Raw genomic sequence first — 12181 nt, forward strand, 5'->3', positions numbered from 1 at the left:
CAAAGAAGATAACATTGAACTGTCCTAAGATAATCTTATTTAAAGACACACTAACAGGGGAACACTAATTCACATCTAGCTTTGTAGTTTTCTGATGACTTCCTCTATCAGGTGAGTCGCTACCAGCATATTTAATATTTTTATTCCCAAGCAGAGGAAATCAAAGAGTACTAAAGAGTTCTTTTTCACAAAATGAGATCATGAGTTCTACAGGTTCTGTCATAATCCATGCACATGAAGACATGGATTACTTTGAGACCTCAAAGATAATTCTTTGTGTTTTATGTGACTTTTTGGCGTTCGCTCTGGATGGAAAACGTGAGAGGCGACCAGGTCTACCTGACTGCGGACCACCCCGGTGAAGTCGGCCTGCTGAGGCGGGTAGACGTGCAGCTCGGCCTCGTAGGCGCCCTCGCCCTTGTTCTCAGCCGTGACCATCAGGGTGAGGGCGTTGTCGTCGCCGATGTAGATCTTCTCCCGGTCGCTGCGGCCAATCAGAGGACGCAGACAGTTACAACCTCTAATAACTCTTTAACGCCGTTATGTCTCCATGACTGGTTTTATTTAATCGACTTCGCTGCACCAACCTCTTCACCGACAGCTTGAGGTCGGGTTTGCAGATGTTGTCTTCGCCGCAATCCAGCAGAATGTGAGCCTGGCACAAATGGGGAAGAAGTGAGAACAGAAAATCAGACTCTTACTGTCAGAGTAACCAAGTGGTTCAGGACCAAGAACAGCCACTAGAGGGAGATTTACCTTTTCTGTAGTGTCTCATTTACAATCAAGGCAACACTATGGGCTTCATTCTGAGTCTAGCTCCGTGCTAACATGGTGCCAATTTAACTTCTCTGTTTAAGTTACCATAGCAACAGTGGCACGTTTGACACATGAGCCAAGATTGTCAAATCTTGGCTCATGTGTCAAACGTCTCGCAGGTCCATCAAATAAAAATAAAACAGAAGAAAACAAGAGAAAATAAAATTTTAATCCAATTTTAGGGTTTTATTGTAGGAAAAAAGTTTTTTTTGTAGAAAGAGCATTTTCCTAGAAAAATCCTCTATTTTCTTAAGTCTGCTGTATTAAAAGCACAACGGAGTATTAGGAGCACGCTAAGAAAATAAGAAGATAAAATCACGAGAGTAAAGTTCATAGTGTTATGGAAACAGTATTAAAACAACATTTAATTTCCCTTTGGGATCAATAAAATATTTTTGAACTGAACTGAATTTGAATAAAGTCATAAACTTATGAGAATAAAGTAAGAAAATTATGACAACAAAGTCGTTTTATTATGATAATAAAGTCATAATTTTGCTGCTTAGTTTTTTTCTTAACATGGCCCCAATACACTTTCAGGCTCGACTGTACAAATTTATTAATCAGTTATAAGAACAGGATTTGGGTCACTTTCCTTCAAAACGCTTCCCATGTTTAGCAGTTTAATAAATTAAATAAAATCTGATTTGATTGCATTAAAAGTCTCTGGATACATGTTGTGTCATTCTTTTCTCTTTTTTTTTTTCTCCGAAGAGTTTTTGCGGCGCTAGTGGCTCTTATTTTCTCCACAGTAGGCAGACATGGAAGGAGGGTGAGGAGAGGGGGGAAGACATGCGGTAAAGGTCGTCGGGACCGGGAGTCGAACCCGCGACGTCCACGTCGAGGACTAAGGCCTCCAAGCATGGGGCGTGCTAACCCCCTGCGCCACCACAGAACGCCCCATGTTGTGTCATTCTTAACATTTTCCATAGTAAGAAAATTATGTTGGTAATAATTTTACCCCGATTACAAATAAATAGTCTACATCTGTATCAGCCACATGTGCTTGTCGAGGCAAATCTGAATCATTCTTGATCTGCAATTGGGGGCCAAAAAAAAAATATCCAAGGGCCACAAATGGCCCCCAGGCCACACTTTGGACACCCCTGACACAGTGCTTACATAGAAGAAGACCCCCAGCCCCGTCTGCAGTGAGTACCTGCTTGGTGACGTTAGTTGGTGCCCAGATGTTGACGATGGGCAGCAGTCCGGTCTGATCTGCAGCCAGCTTGTAGTCCAGACTGTACTCCATCGCCACGGAGATGGGAGTGATCTTATCCCGAAACTCGCGGTCGTCCTGGGTGATAAGGAGAAGGGAATCAGATGTGCAGCTTCAGGTTGACTTTTACTCAGTTTAATTTTATGGTAATATTCGGTATTTTTTGTCTTGTTTTTAAACTCTTGCCTTTCCCAGCCTCTCTTTACACTTTCAGATGAGGTCACACAGGTGGATGACTAATATGTGCAGAATACTTATGCCCACTTAAACCAGGGTATCTGCAGGTTTCAGCAAATCAAATGGAAGACTTTTTAAGGCCACCTTGGATTAAAATTAAGACTGAGGAAACCTTAAATATAGGGGATGGCTGGAAGATCCTGCTTTGTTACAATCAAGTGGAGCAAATCTGAAATTTTTGGGGTCCGTTTGTGGCTCTTAGCAGCCACTCTGTGCGTAAGGCTCTCTAAACTCCATACTGTCTAGCATTTCTGTTGTTGTTGTTGCACAGAATGTGTATAGCCTCGTCTCATTTGGTTAAAAAAATAAAATAAAATGAGCCACTGCCGAAAGTTAACCTTATCCAGCCAACTAGCAATACATTAGCATTTACCACAGATGGGCACAAAAAATAGCTAGCTAGCTACTAAGGGTTCTTTAGCAGCTAGTTTCAGTCAGCACGTGACTCAAACTTTTGCCTGACAGAAAAGTACATATGTGAGATTAAATAGTCCTGCCATGACAGAATTTAAGACATGTGAGTAACATTTTTGAGGCCAACCTACTTTTTAAAAAAAAATGAATTTAAGACATTTTAAGGCCTTAGGTTTACATACATGAATTTGTGGCTTTTTAAGACTTTTTAAGACCCTGCGGACACCCTGTAAACACATATCATGTTGGGTGCGCTGGAGAGGTTAATGGAGGTCTACAGGTACATCCAAGAGATGAGATTTAGTCACATTTTGGGAGAAACAAGGGCCCCCATTCCCTTCTTTTTAAAACAAATATAGCTTTGTTGTAAATAATCTGTAATCATTGTAGAGTAATTCAGTCTGAGTTAGCAGTAACGGATCGAAGAGTTTTCTCCCCACACCTAATCCTGCATCAATCTCCTCCCAGCTTGCACAGCTTGAACTTATCTGACGTGTTTCTTGTTCTCCTGCTTTCCAGAACATCTGGATTTATACCGACATTAAATTAAACACAGGTGGAAGTAGGTGGCCTCCACAAACACTTGGTTGCACTGGTTTTTATGAACAAGAAAAGAGAGCAAAGTGGGTTAAAAACAAATGGGAACTATTCAGGTTTGTACTTTAAAAAAAAAATATATATATATATAGTTTTCATTCCACTCTGTGTTGGTCTGTCCCATAAAACCAAAGGGGTATGAGTAATAATTCAAGGCCCTTTTACATAGCTGAACATTGATGTAATCTGTAATGATAGCGCAATCTCTCTCTCACTATGTGTGCAAATAAGGCATCACACAGGCCTTCGAAGAGTTGCAGTAATAAATACACTTCTGTGGGAACAGAATGTAAAAGGGGAAGGGAGGCTGTGGTGGAAAGAAGCCGACTGACGGCAGAAAGCTGGATCCACACATCATGAATAACTGAAAGTCCTCAACATCGCATGTGGGCCTGTCACTGTAACAAATTTTGCTGGAAAATAAATTGTCCCAGAAGAAAATTGTCCGTGGAGCAAGTTCTAAAAATAGCCAAAGAAATTATTTCATTTAATGTTTTTACATTGAATTAATAACATTTGTTTATATCTAGAATTTCTCTAAAAAGTAAATTATAAAAAATGTTTAAAATAAAATGCTCTATGCATAAAACTCTTTTCTATGGTTAAAGTTCAGAACTAAGCGCAGACGCCGGCAGGATTTTATCGGAGGGCAGCAGCGCCTGCAGCTGGACGGCTGCACCAGCTCTGCCTACATTAAGATTTTCCTTGAAGTAAAAATAGAAAAGAATAATGGCTGAAAGTTTTATTATCGAACTCTCTTTACAATTAACAAAATTGAGGAGAAAAAAAAAAAGATCTTGTGTGTCAAAACATCTTGTAGCGCACATCTGAGTCTGTGGGGGTCAAAGGGCACGCCAAAGCCTAAATCTTATTGGTCAGTTTGTTTTTGTTTCTTCGGCGACTTGGCGCTTTTTCTGTAAGCTAAAAATGAATGACAGGAGTTTGAACCTCCCGTAGTTCTAAGAGGTCGTTTGGATCCCGGCGGAGCTTTTTACCGTGTGCGGTTCTGGCGGGTCGCCGGTTTCTGAGCTTCTTTGATGTTTCCTGAACTGAAGAGCTGATGGGTCACCTGTTAGCTGACATCTGCTGCTCTTCCTGAGCGTCGTGCTAAGACTGTGGGTTAAACAATTTTTCCCCACAAGAGTAGAAATTAAGCAAACATTGTTGCTTCACCTTCTCTTCCTTTGGACGTCTGACAGGACCTGAACCTGGGAATCAACATCCTCCTCTTTCTGTGGATCTCATGGGTATATGGGCTTCGCTTCCATGTCTTTATTATTTAGCATCGATTGTGTAAAAAAAAAAAAAAAAGAAAAACAGGGTGCGCTGCTTTAGTGGTTTAGGTTTGTGCTGCTTTTGTGCGACGCGCACATGATGCGCGTTGGAGAGGTGGTTTTGCTCCTGCAGGTCAGGTGCAGTGATAGTTTTGTACATTCCGATCTGTCGGCCATTTTTCTTTTGACATCTGCTGGTGTCAGTCAGTAGGTGACCAGTCAGCAAAAAAGCTAATAAACCGGTGACCCACCAGAACCGCACACACTGCAAGGAGCTCAGTCGGGATCTTAGAACAACAGGAGGTTCAAAGTTCACTCATATACGTATATTTATTATTGTTATAAAGGCTGAGCCAAGAAAATTTATGTCTGTATCAAACAAGTAGCCCTTCGTGTTACTCTGTACCCGTGAAGTAGCTCCCAGTCTGAAAAAGGTTGGTGACCCCTGGTCTATGACTTCCTCACCCTTAAGTAGACTTCCTGCTCCTCGCAGGCCAGCCGTCTGTTGCTGTTCACCGTCATGTTCTTAGAGTACTGATAGGTTGCACTGTGGAGGAAGAGGGCGCGTTTGGTCGCCTCCTTCTGCTTCAGGCGATCCAGCGTGAGGTCCACACGAAAACCTGCGGCAGGAAGTAGGAACACGGAACATTTTCCATCACAGTGTTCCTACAATATGAATAAAACAAGTGACAGGAGTTTTTACAGACTCTGTGGAAAGTAGAGTAGAGCCCCCCTCCCCTACGTGTTGCTACCAGCTGCCAGGCTGAAGAAAAGAAACTCAACAAAGTCTTTTTGTGCCTCTAGGAAGGCACAAACACAGGAAAGTCAAAAGCTACCTCAAGCAAGAATAAAACTTTTTTCCATCAACCTTTTCCAACGCTGTACTTAAAAACATGCTTAAAAAAAGAACATTGATGGAAACATGGCTTGAAAATTTGGAGACCAAATTTTGTAGTGCTGCACATGGCCAGAACATTCTGTGTTAAAGTGCTTAAAGTGTTTTTGGTCCGATGTAATGATGCAGTCAAAACTGAATGTCATGTTTTCACTAGCTGTATAATAACAAGAAGAACTTTCACTTTTTAAATTGAATTTGTGAAATACTTGATCCATAGTCTTGCGTCACTGACTGTAACCATAAATGGTTGCAGCCGTTTCACTCACTCAGAGAGGATGGAGCTCCAAACCCGCCGGCTGCCAGACAGTACTTCACCTTAAAACTGTGAAGCCAAACAACCTGATCTCAGTGAAAATCAGACACATTGACATGACTGGAGTCAGCTTTCAGTAAAGCTAAGGGTTTGCTTAAAACCACTAAACTTTCATGAGAGTTTAGCTGAAATATATAACAGTAGAAAACCTACAGTGTCAGGATAAAAACCGACAATTCATACGAGATGTGAGCACTCACCAGGACACCTTCGTGTTGGTTTGAGGAATGGTGCAGTTCTTCTCCTCTGGGTTGATGATCTGGGGGCTTATGTCTAATGTAGCGTTCACACTGATCACTGGACGAGCTCTGATGCACAGAAACACAGATGAAGGTTGGCATTTATCGCATCGTTTATCGTGATAAATTTCTTGGTACGATAAGAATCCAGATTTATCCTGGTCACAATAAATTACATTTAATTATGTTTAAAACTGTCAGGATTGTTAGTTTTACTATTTTCCTCCACTGTCTGTCCAATAAAAGCATAAAGAAATATGAATTTGTGTGGAAATATGACTAAATCTGGTTCAGGGAGCAGTTTAGTGATACAAATCACACTTTTTATGCAACTTTTATCCTAAAGAAACATTTGACAAATTGGAATGTTTTTCAAGGGCTACAATTGCTGTGACGCACAACAATACAGTTACCCAAAACTTTAATAAATCGTCACTTGTATCGCTATCACAATATCACTACAAAATATCACCATGGACTAAGAAGCGTTAATGTGTTCCAACACTAAGGAGGACGGATAAAGCATCATGTGAATGCTCCTCTGTATTTGTAGCTTCTATAAAGCCAGTAGGAGTGAAGTGAATGAAAAACAGTAGCTCTTTGATATCAGAGGTGGCCTCGCTCATTAAACTTCTCCCTTTCAGTCAGAGGCATCAGCAGGTGATCACACTCACACATGCATATATACATATACATGTGTACCACACACACACACACACACAAGAAGGCAGAAAATGAGATTTAGATGGGATTACCTGTATAAAACCGCTTTGTCCGCTCCAAACGCTCCAACTACCAAATCTGTTGGACACAACCACGGCTCAGTTTTATTCCCAGCAGAGTGTTAAGAAGCCTTAATGGATCCGTTTATAAAAGTGTTGGTGTGAGTACAGTTTACCTGGATATCCGTTCTGGTCTATGTCCGTACTTCCTGTCATGGAATAGCCAAAGCTAGCAGGCATGTAGCTGGACGCCCATTTACCCTGCAGGACCTGCGGGGCAGGGAAGACGGAAAAAGTTTTTTTTTGTGAATCTTGAATTTTTATACATTTGGCTCATTTTTAAAAAATGTATTTTGTTCATTTGAAATAAATGTGATAACAACATTGGAAGGAGGTAAAAATGGAGATCAAAACCAAACCTGGGTGTTAAGTCAGCTGATTTCAAACTGAACACTAAATCCCACCGGACCCTTTCTGAGCATTTTCGGGAGCATTAGTGGTGAAAAAATAAGCTTTTAATAAATATTTAGGGCATGAATATTTTTTCCCCTATGCTGTAGACTAAATGATTTTAGTTAACAGACAGTAACTTCAAATGTACACAAAGGTTTTTAATTTGTTTTTAACCGTGTGATGAGAAAAACAAGGAATTTATGTAGAACAAAGCTGCCTCTGAGGAAGGAAATATCATTTTCACAGTTTTAAATACAAAAGATTCCAACAAAGTGAATATATATATTTTTTGAGAAACACTTTTCCCCTCCTCTACCTTCATGTTATTTTTTTCCCCATCTCATGTAAGGGGAGCGCCTCCCATGATGGCTGCAGCATCAGGTTCCTGTCTACCCATGTCTTGTGTTGTTTGCTTCTGTACAACGACAGCAGAAGCTGATTCTGAGAGTCCAGCAAAGGACTCTCAGAATCCTATTGGGAAAAAATGATCCAATAATTCATTGTTAAGCCTCTTATTGTAAAGGTCTGTAGCTAATTTGGTGCTACCACAACAGAAACACGCTGATCAAACTCGGCTTCACAGGACAGGACGGAGTAAGTGTGACGAAGGCGGGTCAACTGTGACCCTCGTTTCGTGTCGGGGTTTCTCATGCAGGTGAAATGAGCTCGTGTCTAAAGCCGACGGTCAAAGTTTACCTGAGAGGCTGTGGAGTCGATCCCCGAGGCGTGGCCGTTGTGGATGTAGACCAGGCCGTTGTGGTCCGGGCCTCCGTAGGGAGCAGAGATGGCCACATCTGAGGAGGGAGACACTGGGATCAGAGTTTGCTCAAAGATGAAGCGTCATGGAAACGGACGACTGCAGCACGGAGCCATGATTACGTTCACACGTCTGGATCGTTTCAGTGAGAACGGTCAGGGGAGCTTTCAGCTGTTTGACGTGCAAAACTTGGTTTCAGGGTCTAAATTAAAATCTGTTTCTAGTTTTTATTGAAATTTTCCTTGAACAATTACAAGAAAGTAGCAAGATAATTACATCGTTAGTAGAGATGCAGAGTCTGTAAGTAATTAATTAATTTTAATCGAAAACCATATATTGACATATAGCCAATTCAAAAACAGTTTTTTCTGCTAAATTGCTGAATAAATATTAATATGTACTAAACGACAAAAATATTGGTTGTTTTTAATATGTTATTCAGGTTATTCAAATTGGTACAAAGTCTTGTTGGACTCATTTAGCTGTTCTATGTTTGTAAATATGATTATGATAAAGTCAGTGCCTCACCAGCTATGAACCTCACCGCACGTCACTGGACATGACAGGCATCCCATACATAGTGTTTTACACATTCAGGTTTTTTCAAATCCTATTATTTTTCTCAGAGTGAGACAGGAGCAGAATATGTGTGATATCCATCCATGTGGCCACAGATTCCCCATCATCCTTTTTCTGATCTTTGGGATTCTGAAAACTCCCAACTCTAGTTTTCCAACTGAATTTTCTCCATGCGCCTGGGGCAGACGGCCGTGTGCCGTGCCTCACAGTAAAATCTGGTTTTAGTAAAGCAACAGACATTATGCCGGAGGGTCTAACCTTTGTACCCGTCCCTGTCCAGGTCCCCCAGCGCTGCGATGGCTGAGCCGTATCTGGCGTAAACCTCCGCTCCAGTCAGCAGCTGCGGCGGCTGAAAGGAGAAGCCGCCTCGGCTCAGGTAAACGGACACCTGGAGAACACGCAGCAACAAATTACACGTTCTGTCTGCTGGATCAATCCTGCACCAACTACTCATTTCCTCTCTTATATTTATCATCACTTTGTGGGTAATTTGGAGCAGGAAATACGTATCTATATGTATTCCTAAAGAAGTACAAGTGAGATGTTGGATACATTTCCATCTCAAACCATAAACAAAATTATTAAAAGGGAATCAGGTTAAAGTGTGAACTAATGCATAAAAGTAGATGAGACTAAATGGGTTCTGGTTTTATCTGACAGTAGCCAAAAGTTCAGAAATGTGGTTTTTTTTAGAAAGTCTGGACATAAATCTTGTTCCAGCCTTTAATAAACCAATGATAACCAGGAATGAAACACAAATGTTTAACAAGTATTTTTATTTAAAACAGATAATCAGAAATGATTCCCAATGCTTCAAAGCTAACATGTTGATTCTTTGGGGAGCCTCTTAAATTAACTCCTTCATCAAAATCCCCAAAAATATATGTGAATTAGACTGTAGGGGGAACAAATTGGCCAAGGGTCAGCTGAAGATTCTCACAGTCTGACAAACCTTGGGTTAAAAAAAAAAGTGTTTTATAGTTTTTATAGTATTTAGACAAAAACTTTAAACAAAATCTATAATACAATTTAATTATTTCTAAATCAAATTAATTTAAATGATAGATTATTCCCATTGCCATTTTATTATTACAGTTGTATTTCAAAAGATAACATGTTTTAATGTTGGGTTCATCTGGAATATGATAAAAACAATACAAGCTAGACATATTCAGAGAAGGATCTCTGCAGAGGTGAACTGTCACGTGAAATGTTTTTACTCATCTGTGTCGTCATGACAGCGCAAGTATTCAGGGTGGGTTTTTAAAAAAATCTTTATTTTTTTTCCACTGGTGTGGAAAAAAACATCTACTGTGTTGACAGGGATTCATCTTGATCTCCTCCAGCTGCTTTGCTACGTGTGCACATTCAGTGAATGGCTTCGTGTGCCATTCACTCCTTGTGACTGGCACAAGGAGTGAATGGCTACAACAAAGATATTTGTCGTGTGTGTGTTGATGTGTGTGTTTCCTACCTGTCCCACTTCCCTCAGTTTCCCATCCGAGCCTCGGTCCATGAAGAGGGGAGCTCCAATCAACACGTCCACAAACCTGAAACCCAGACGACATGAAAATGAGAACCAACCGTCTCATCTGGTCCTCTGTTCATTTCACAGTAAAACTCACTGAAATGAAACATCCTTGGAACCCGACACTCAAGGAATGAGTTTCCTGCGTTTATTAGCGCTCTTTAGCTAGGAGTAGGGGTTGCAAATCACCAATGGCAGACAAGATAAACATGTCCTCTCACAGCTTTGTTACAGATGATTGCTCTGATTAGGAGAGAATCGAGAGACTCTCCTCTGTCGGACACGAGCTGCGTTTCCGTTAACCAATTGAAATTACAAAAATTAATTTGCTTAATAGAAACACAGTAACTTAGAAGAAACTCACGTTTTTCAAGGTTTTTGCACTAGGATGAGGTGTTGTTTTTTTTTTTAGCCGCATAGGAATAGAAGCATTTTGCAAAACTGGAACAGAAAGACTTCTTTCGCATCATGAGTGATGTGATCGGCAACCGGATGTTACTTCTGGTAGAAACGACAAAGACGACAACAGGAAGTAGTTGTCTTCCTGTTTAAGACAACCGTGGTGTGTCGCAGTTCATGAAAAGTTATGTCATTCCAACGTGTTGAATCCTCTGTAAAATTGCCGGCTACAATCCACCACATACATAGCCGCTGCCAAGCCTGAATAAGTAGACAAAAACTTCAGCCACAGCTGAAATGTGAATATAATTTCACCTAACTGTTTTATTTCACCTAATAATTGCCATAATTTTTAATGACTTATTGCGTGAACAAGCTTATTCACGTGTGATTTCAATTTTATTCCATATCTGACAAAAGCCTCGTAATTGTGAAATTGTGTTTTTGACATGAGAATATAGACAAAGATTTGTAATGGAAATGCAGCTAATGTCAGGTTTTAATATTTTTCAGAAAACCAAAATCCCCCTGTTGTTCTTATACGTGGGGCAAAGGTTAACTGAGACATCTCACGGCATCTCATTAGCAGGTTTAGGTGAGTGCAGACATATGGACGTCAACAAACGTCTGCTTTACATGACGGCATTTTCGCATGACGTTCCAATTTTGAAGAGCATCTAAAAGACGTGTCATGATCATATTCATAGCCCAAGGAAACAGAAAGTCATTGGTGTTGAAGTGCTTTCCACAGGTGTCAATAAATGTGGTGAGTTGCCCTTGTTCAGATGTAATGCAACACATTTCTGGGTAAATGAATACATTTTTTACACAAGTTCTAAATAAGCAGAGCCGTAAACACTTCAAATGTGACCTCTGCGTTTAATGATTTCACCTGAACACCAAGCGTGCGCCTGGTTCCACTTAAACACCACCAGGGCAGGAGGTGGTGTGGGGTTTACACGCGTGCTTCATTAAGCCTTCGAGTGGTTTTTAGCGCCACAGCCAGGAAATGTCAGCTATTAGAGGACGAGGCAGGAAAACCACACTTACCCATCGCTGTTAACATCAGAGGCAGCTACTGAATATCCAAAGTAGGCAGCCAACTGCACAAGAGAGAGAGGGGAGGTAGAAAAGCTGACTTTGAAACATGGAAACCAGGACAAAAGTCAGAGAGCGCTCTACGGGAGCATGAGCGGCAATAGAGAACAGAAGTCAACGAGCCACGGACGTAAACAAGATGTTCAGAGAGAGACAACATGATAAAGGTTGTTGGGTTATTCAGGACGGGCAGGAACAAGAAGAGGAGGTCTGTCATCACAACCTCCTCTTCCCGTCCTTTCAACCCGCTGCCCTCCGCCGCCAGCATCAAGAGTTCATTCAGCGTCAACATGACCCAGAACGACCAGAGGGGTTTTAAGCAAATTGGGCTTTCCCACATTTTAGGTGATGGAGGTGCATGAAGGATGAGGCTGTAACAGGAGAAGATCAAAAACTTGGAAATAAGCAATAGATCAGTTAATCGCATGATAAATTAAAACGAGCATGATTTATAATTTTTCTTTTCCGTCTACTAAAAACTGGAAAAAACTCTTCAGTGGTGCTTTGGTCTCAACCTTTTTTTGACTCCATAATTCATTTCATTTGTTGTTGTTTTTTTATATTTAAAATGTCTTCCAGTTCCAGTGTTAAATGTTCATTAGAATTGAAAGTTTATTGATTCTTGAATGTGTTATCAA

At 40.8% G+C, this 12181-nt stretch overlaps 1 protein-coding gene across 1 annotated transcript in view; it reads right to left on the reverse strand.

Moving 5' to 3' along the window:
- The window catches only part of itgav (integrin subunit alpha V), a 44878-nt gene that overhangs the window by 9991 nt on the left and 22706 nt on the right, over positions 1-12181 (reverse strand). The window contains exons 11-22 of the mRNA XM_023337490.1: positions 11496-11548; positions 9993-10068; positions 8777-8906; positions 7879-7976; positions 6906-6999; positions 6763-6808; positions 5969-6076; positions 5722-5777; positions 5023-5177; positions 1976-2113; positions 588-655; positions 340-484 (exon numbers count right to left, since the gene is read on the reverse strand). Of these exons, the coding sequence (XP_023193258.1) occupies positions 340-484; positions 588-655; positions 1976-2113; positions 5023-5177; positions 5722-5777; positions 5969-6076; positions 6763-6808; positions 6906-6999; positions 7879-7976; positions 8777-8906; positions 9993-10068; positions 11496-11548 (1167 nt within the window). The remainder of the gene's footprint in view (positions 1-339; positions 485-587; positions 656-1975; positions 2114-5022; positions 5178-5721; positions 5778-5968; positions 6077-6762; positions 6809-6905; positions 7000-7878; positions 7977-8776; positions 8907-9992; positions 10069-11495; positions 11549-12181) is intronic.

This window comes from Xiphophorus maculatus, chromosome 7 (assembly GCF_002775205.1).
Source record: "Xiphophorus maculatus strain JP 163 A chromosome 7, X_maculatus-5.0-male, whole genome shotgun sequence".
Lineage (NCBI taxonomy): Eukaryota > Metazoa > Chordata > Actinopteri > Cyprinodontiformes > Poeciliidae > Xiphophorus > Xiphophorus maculatus.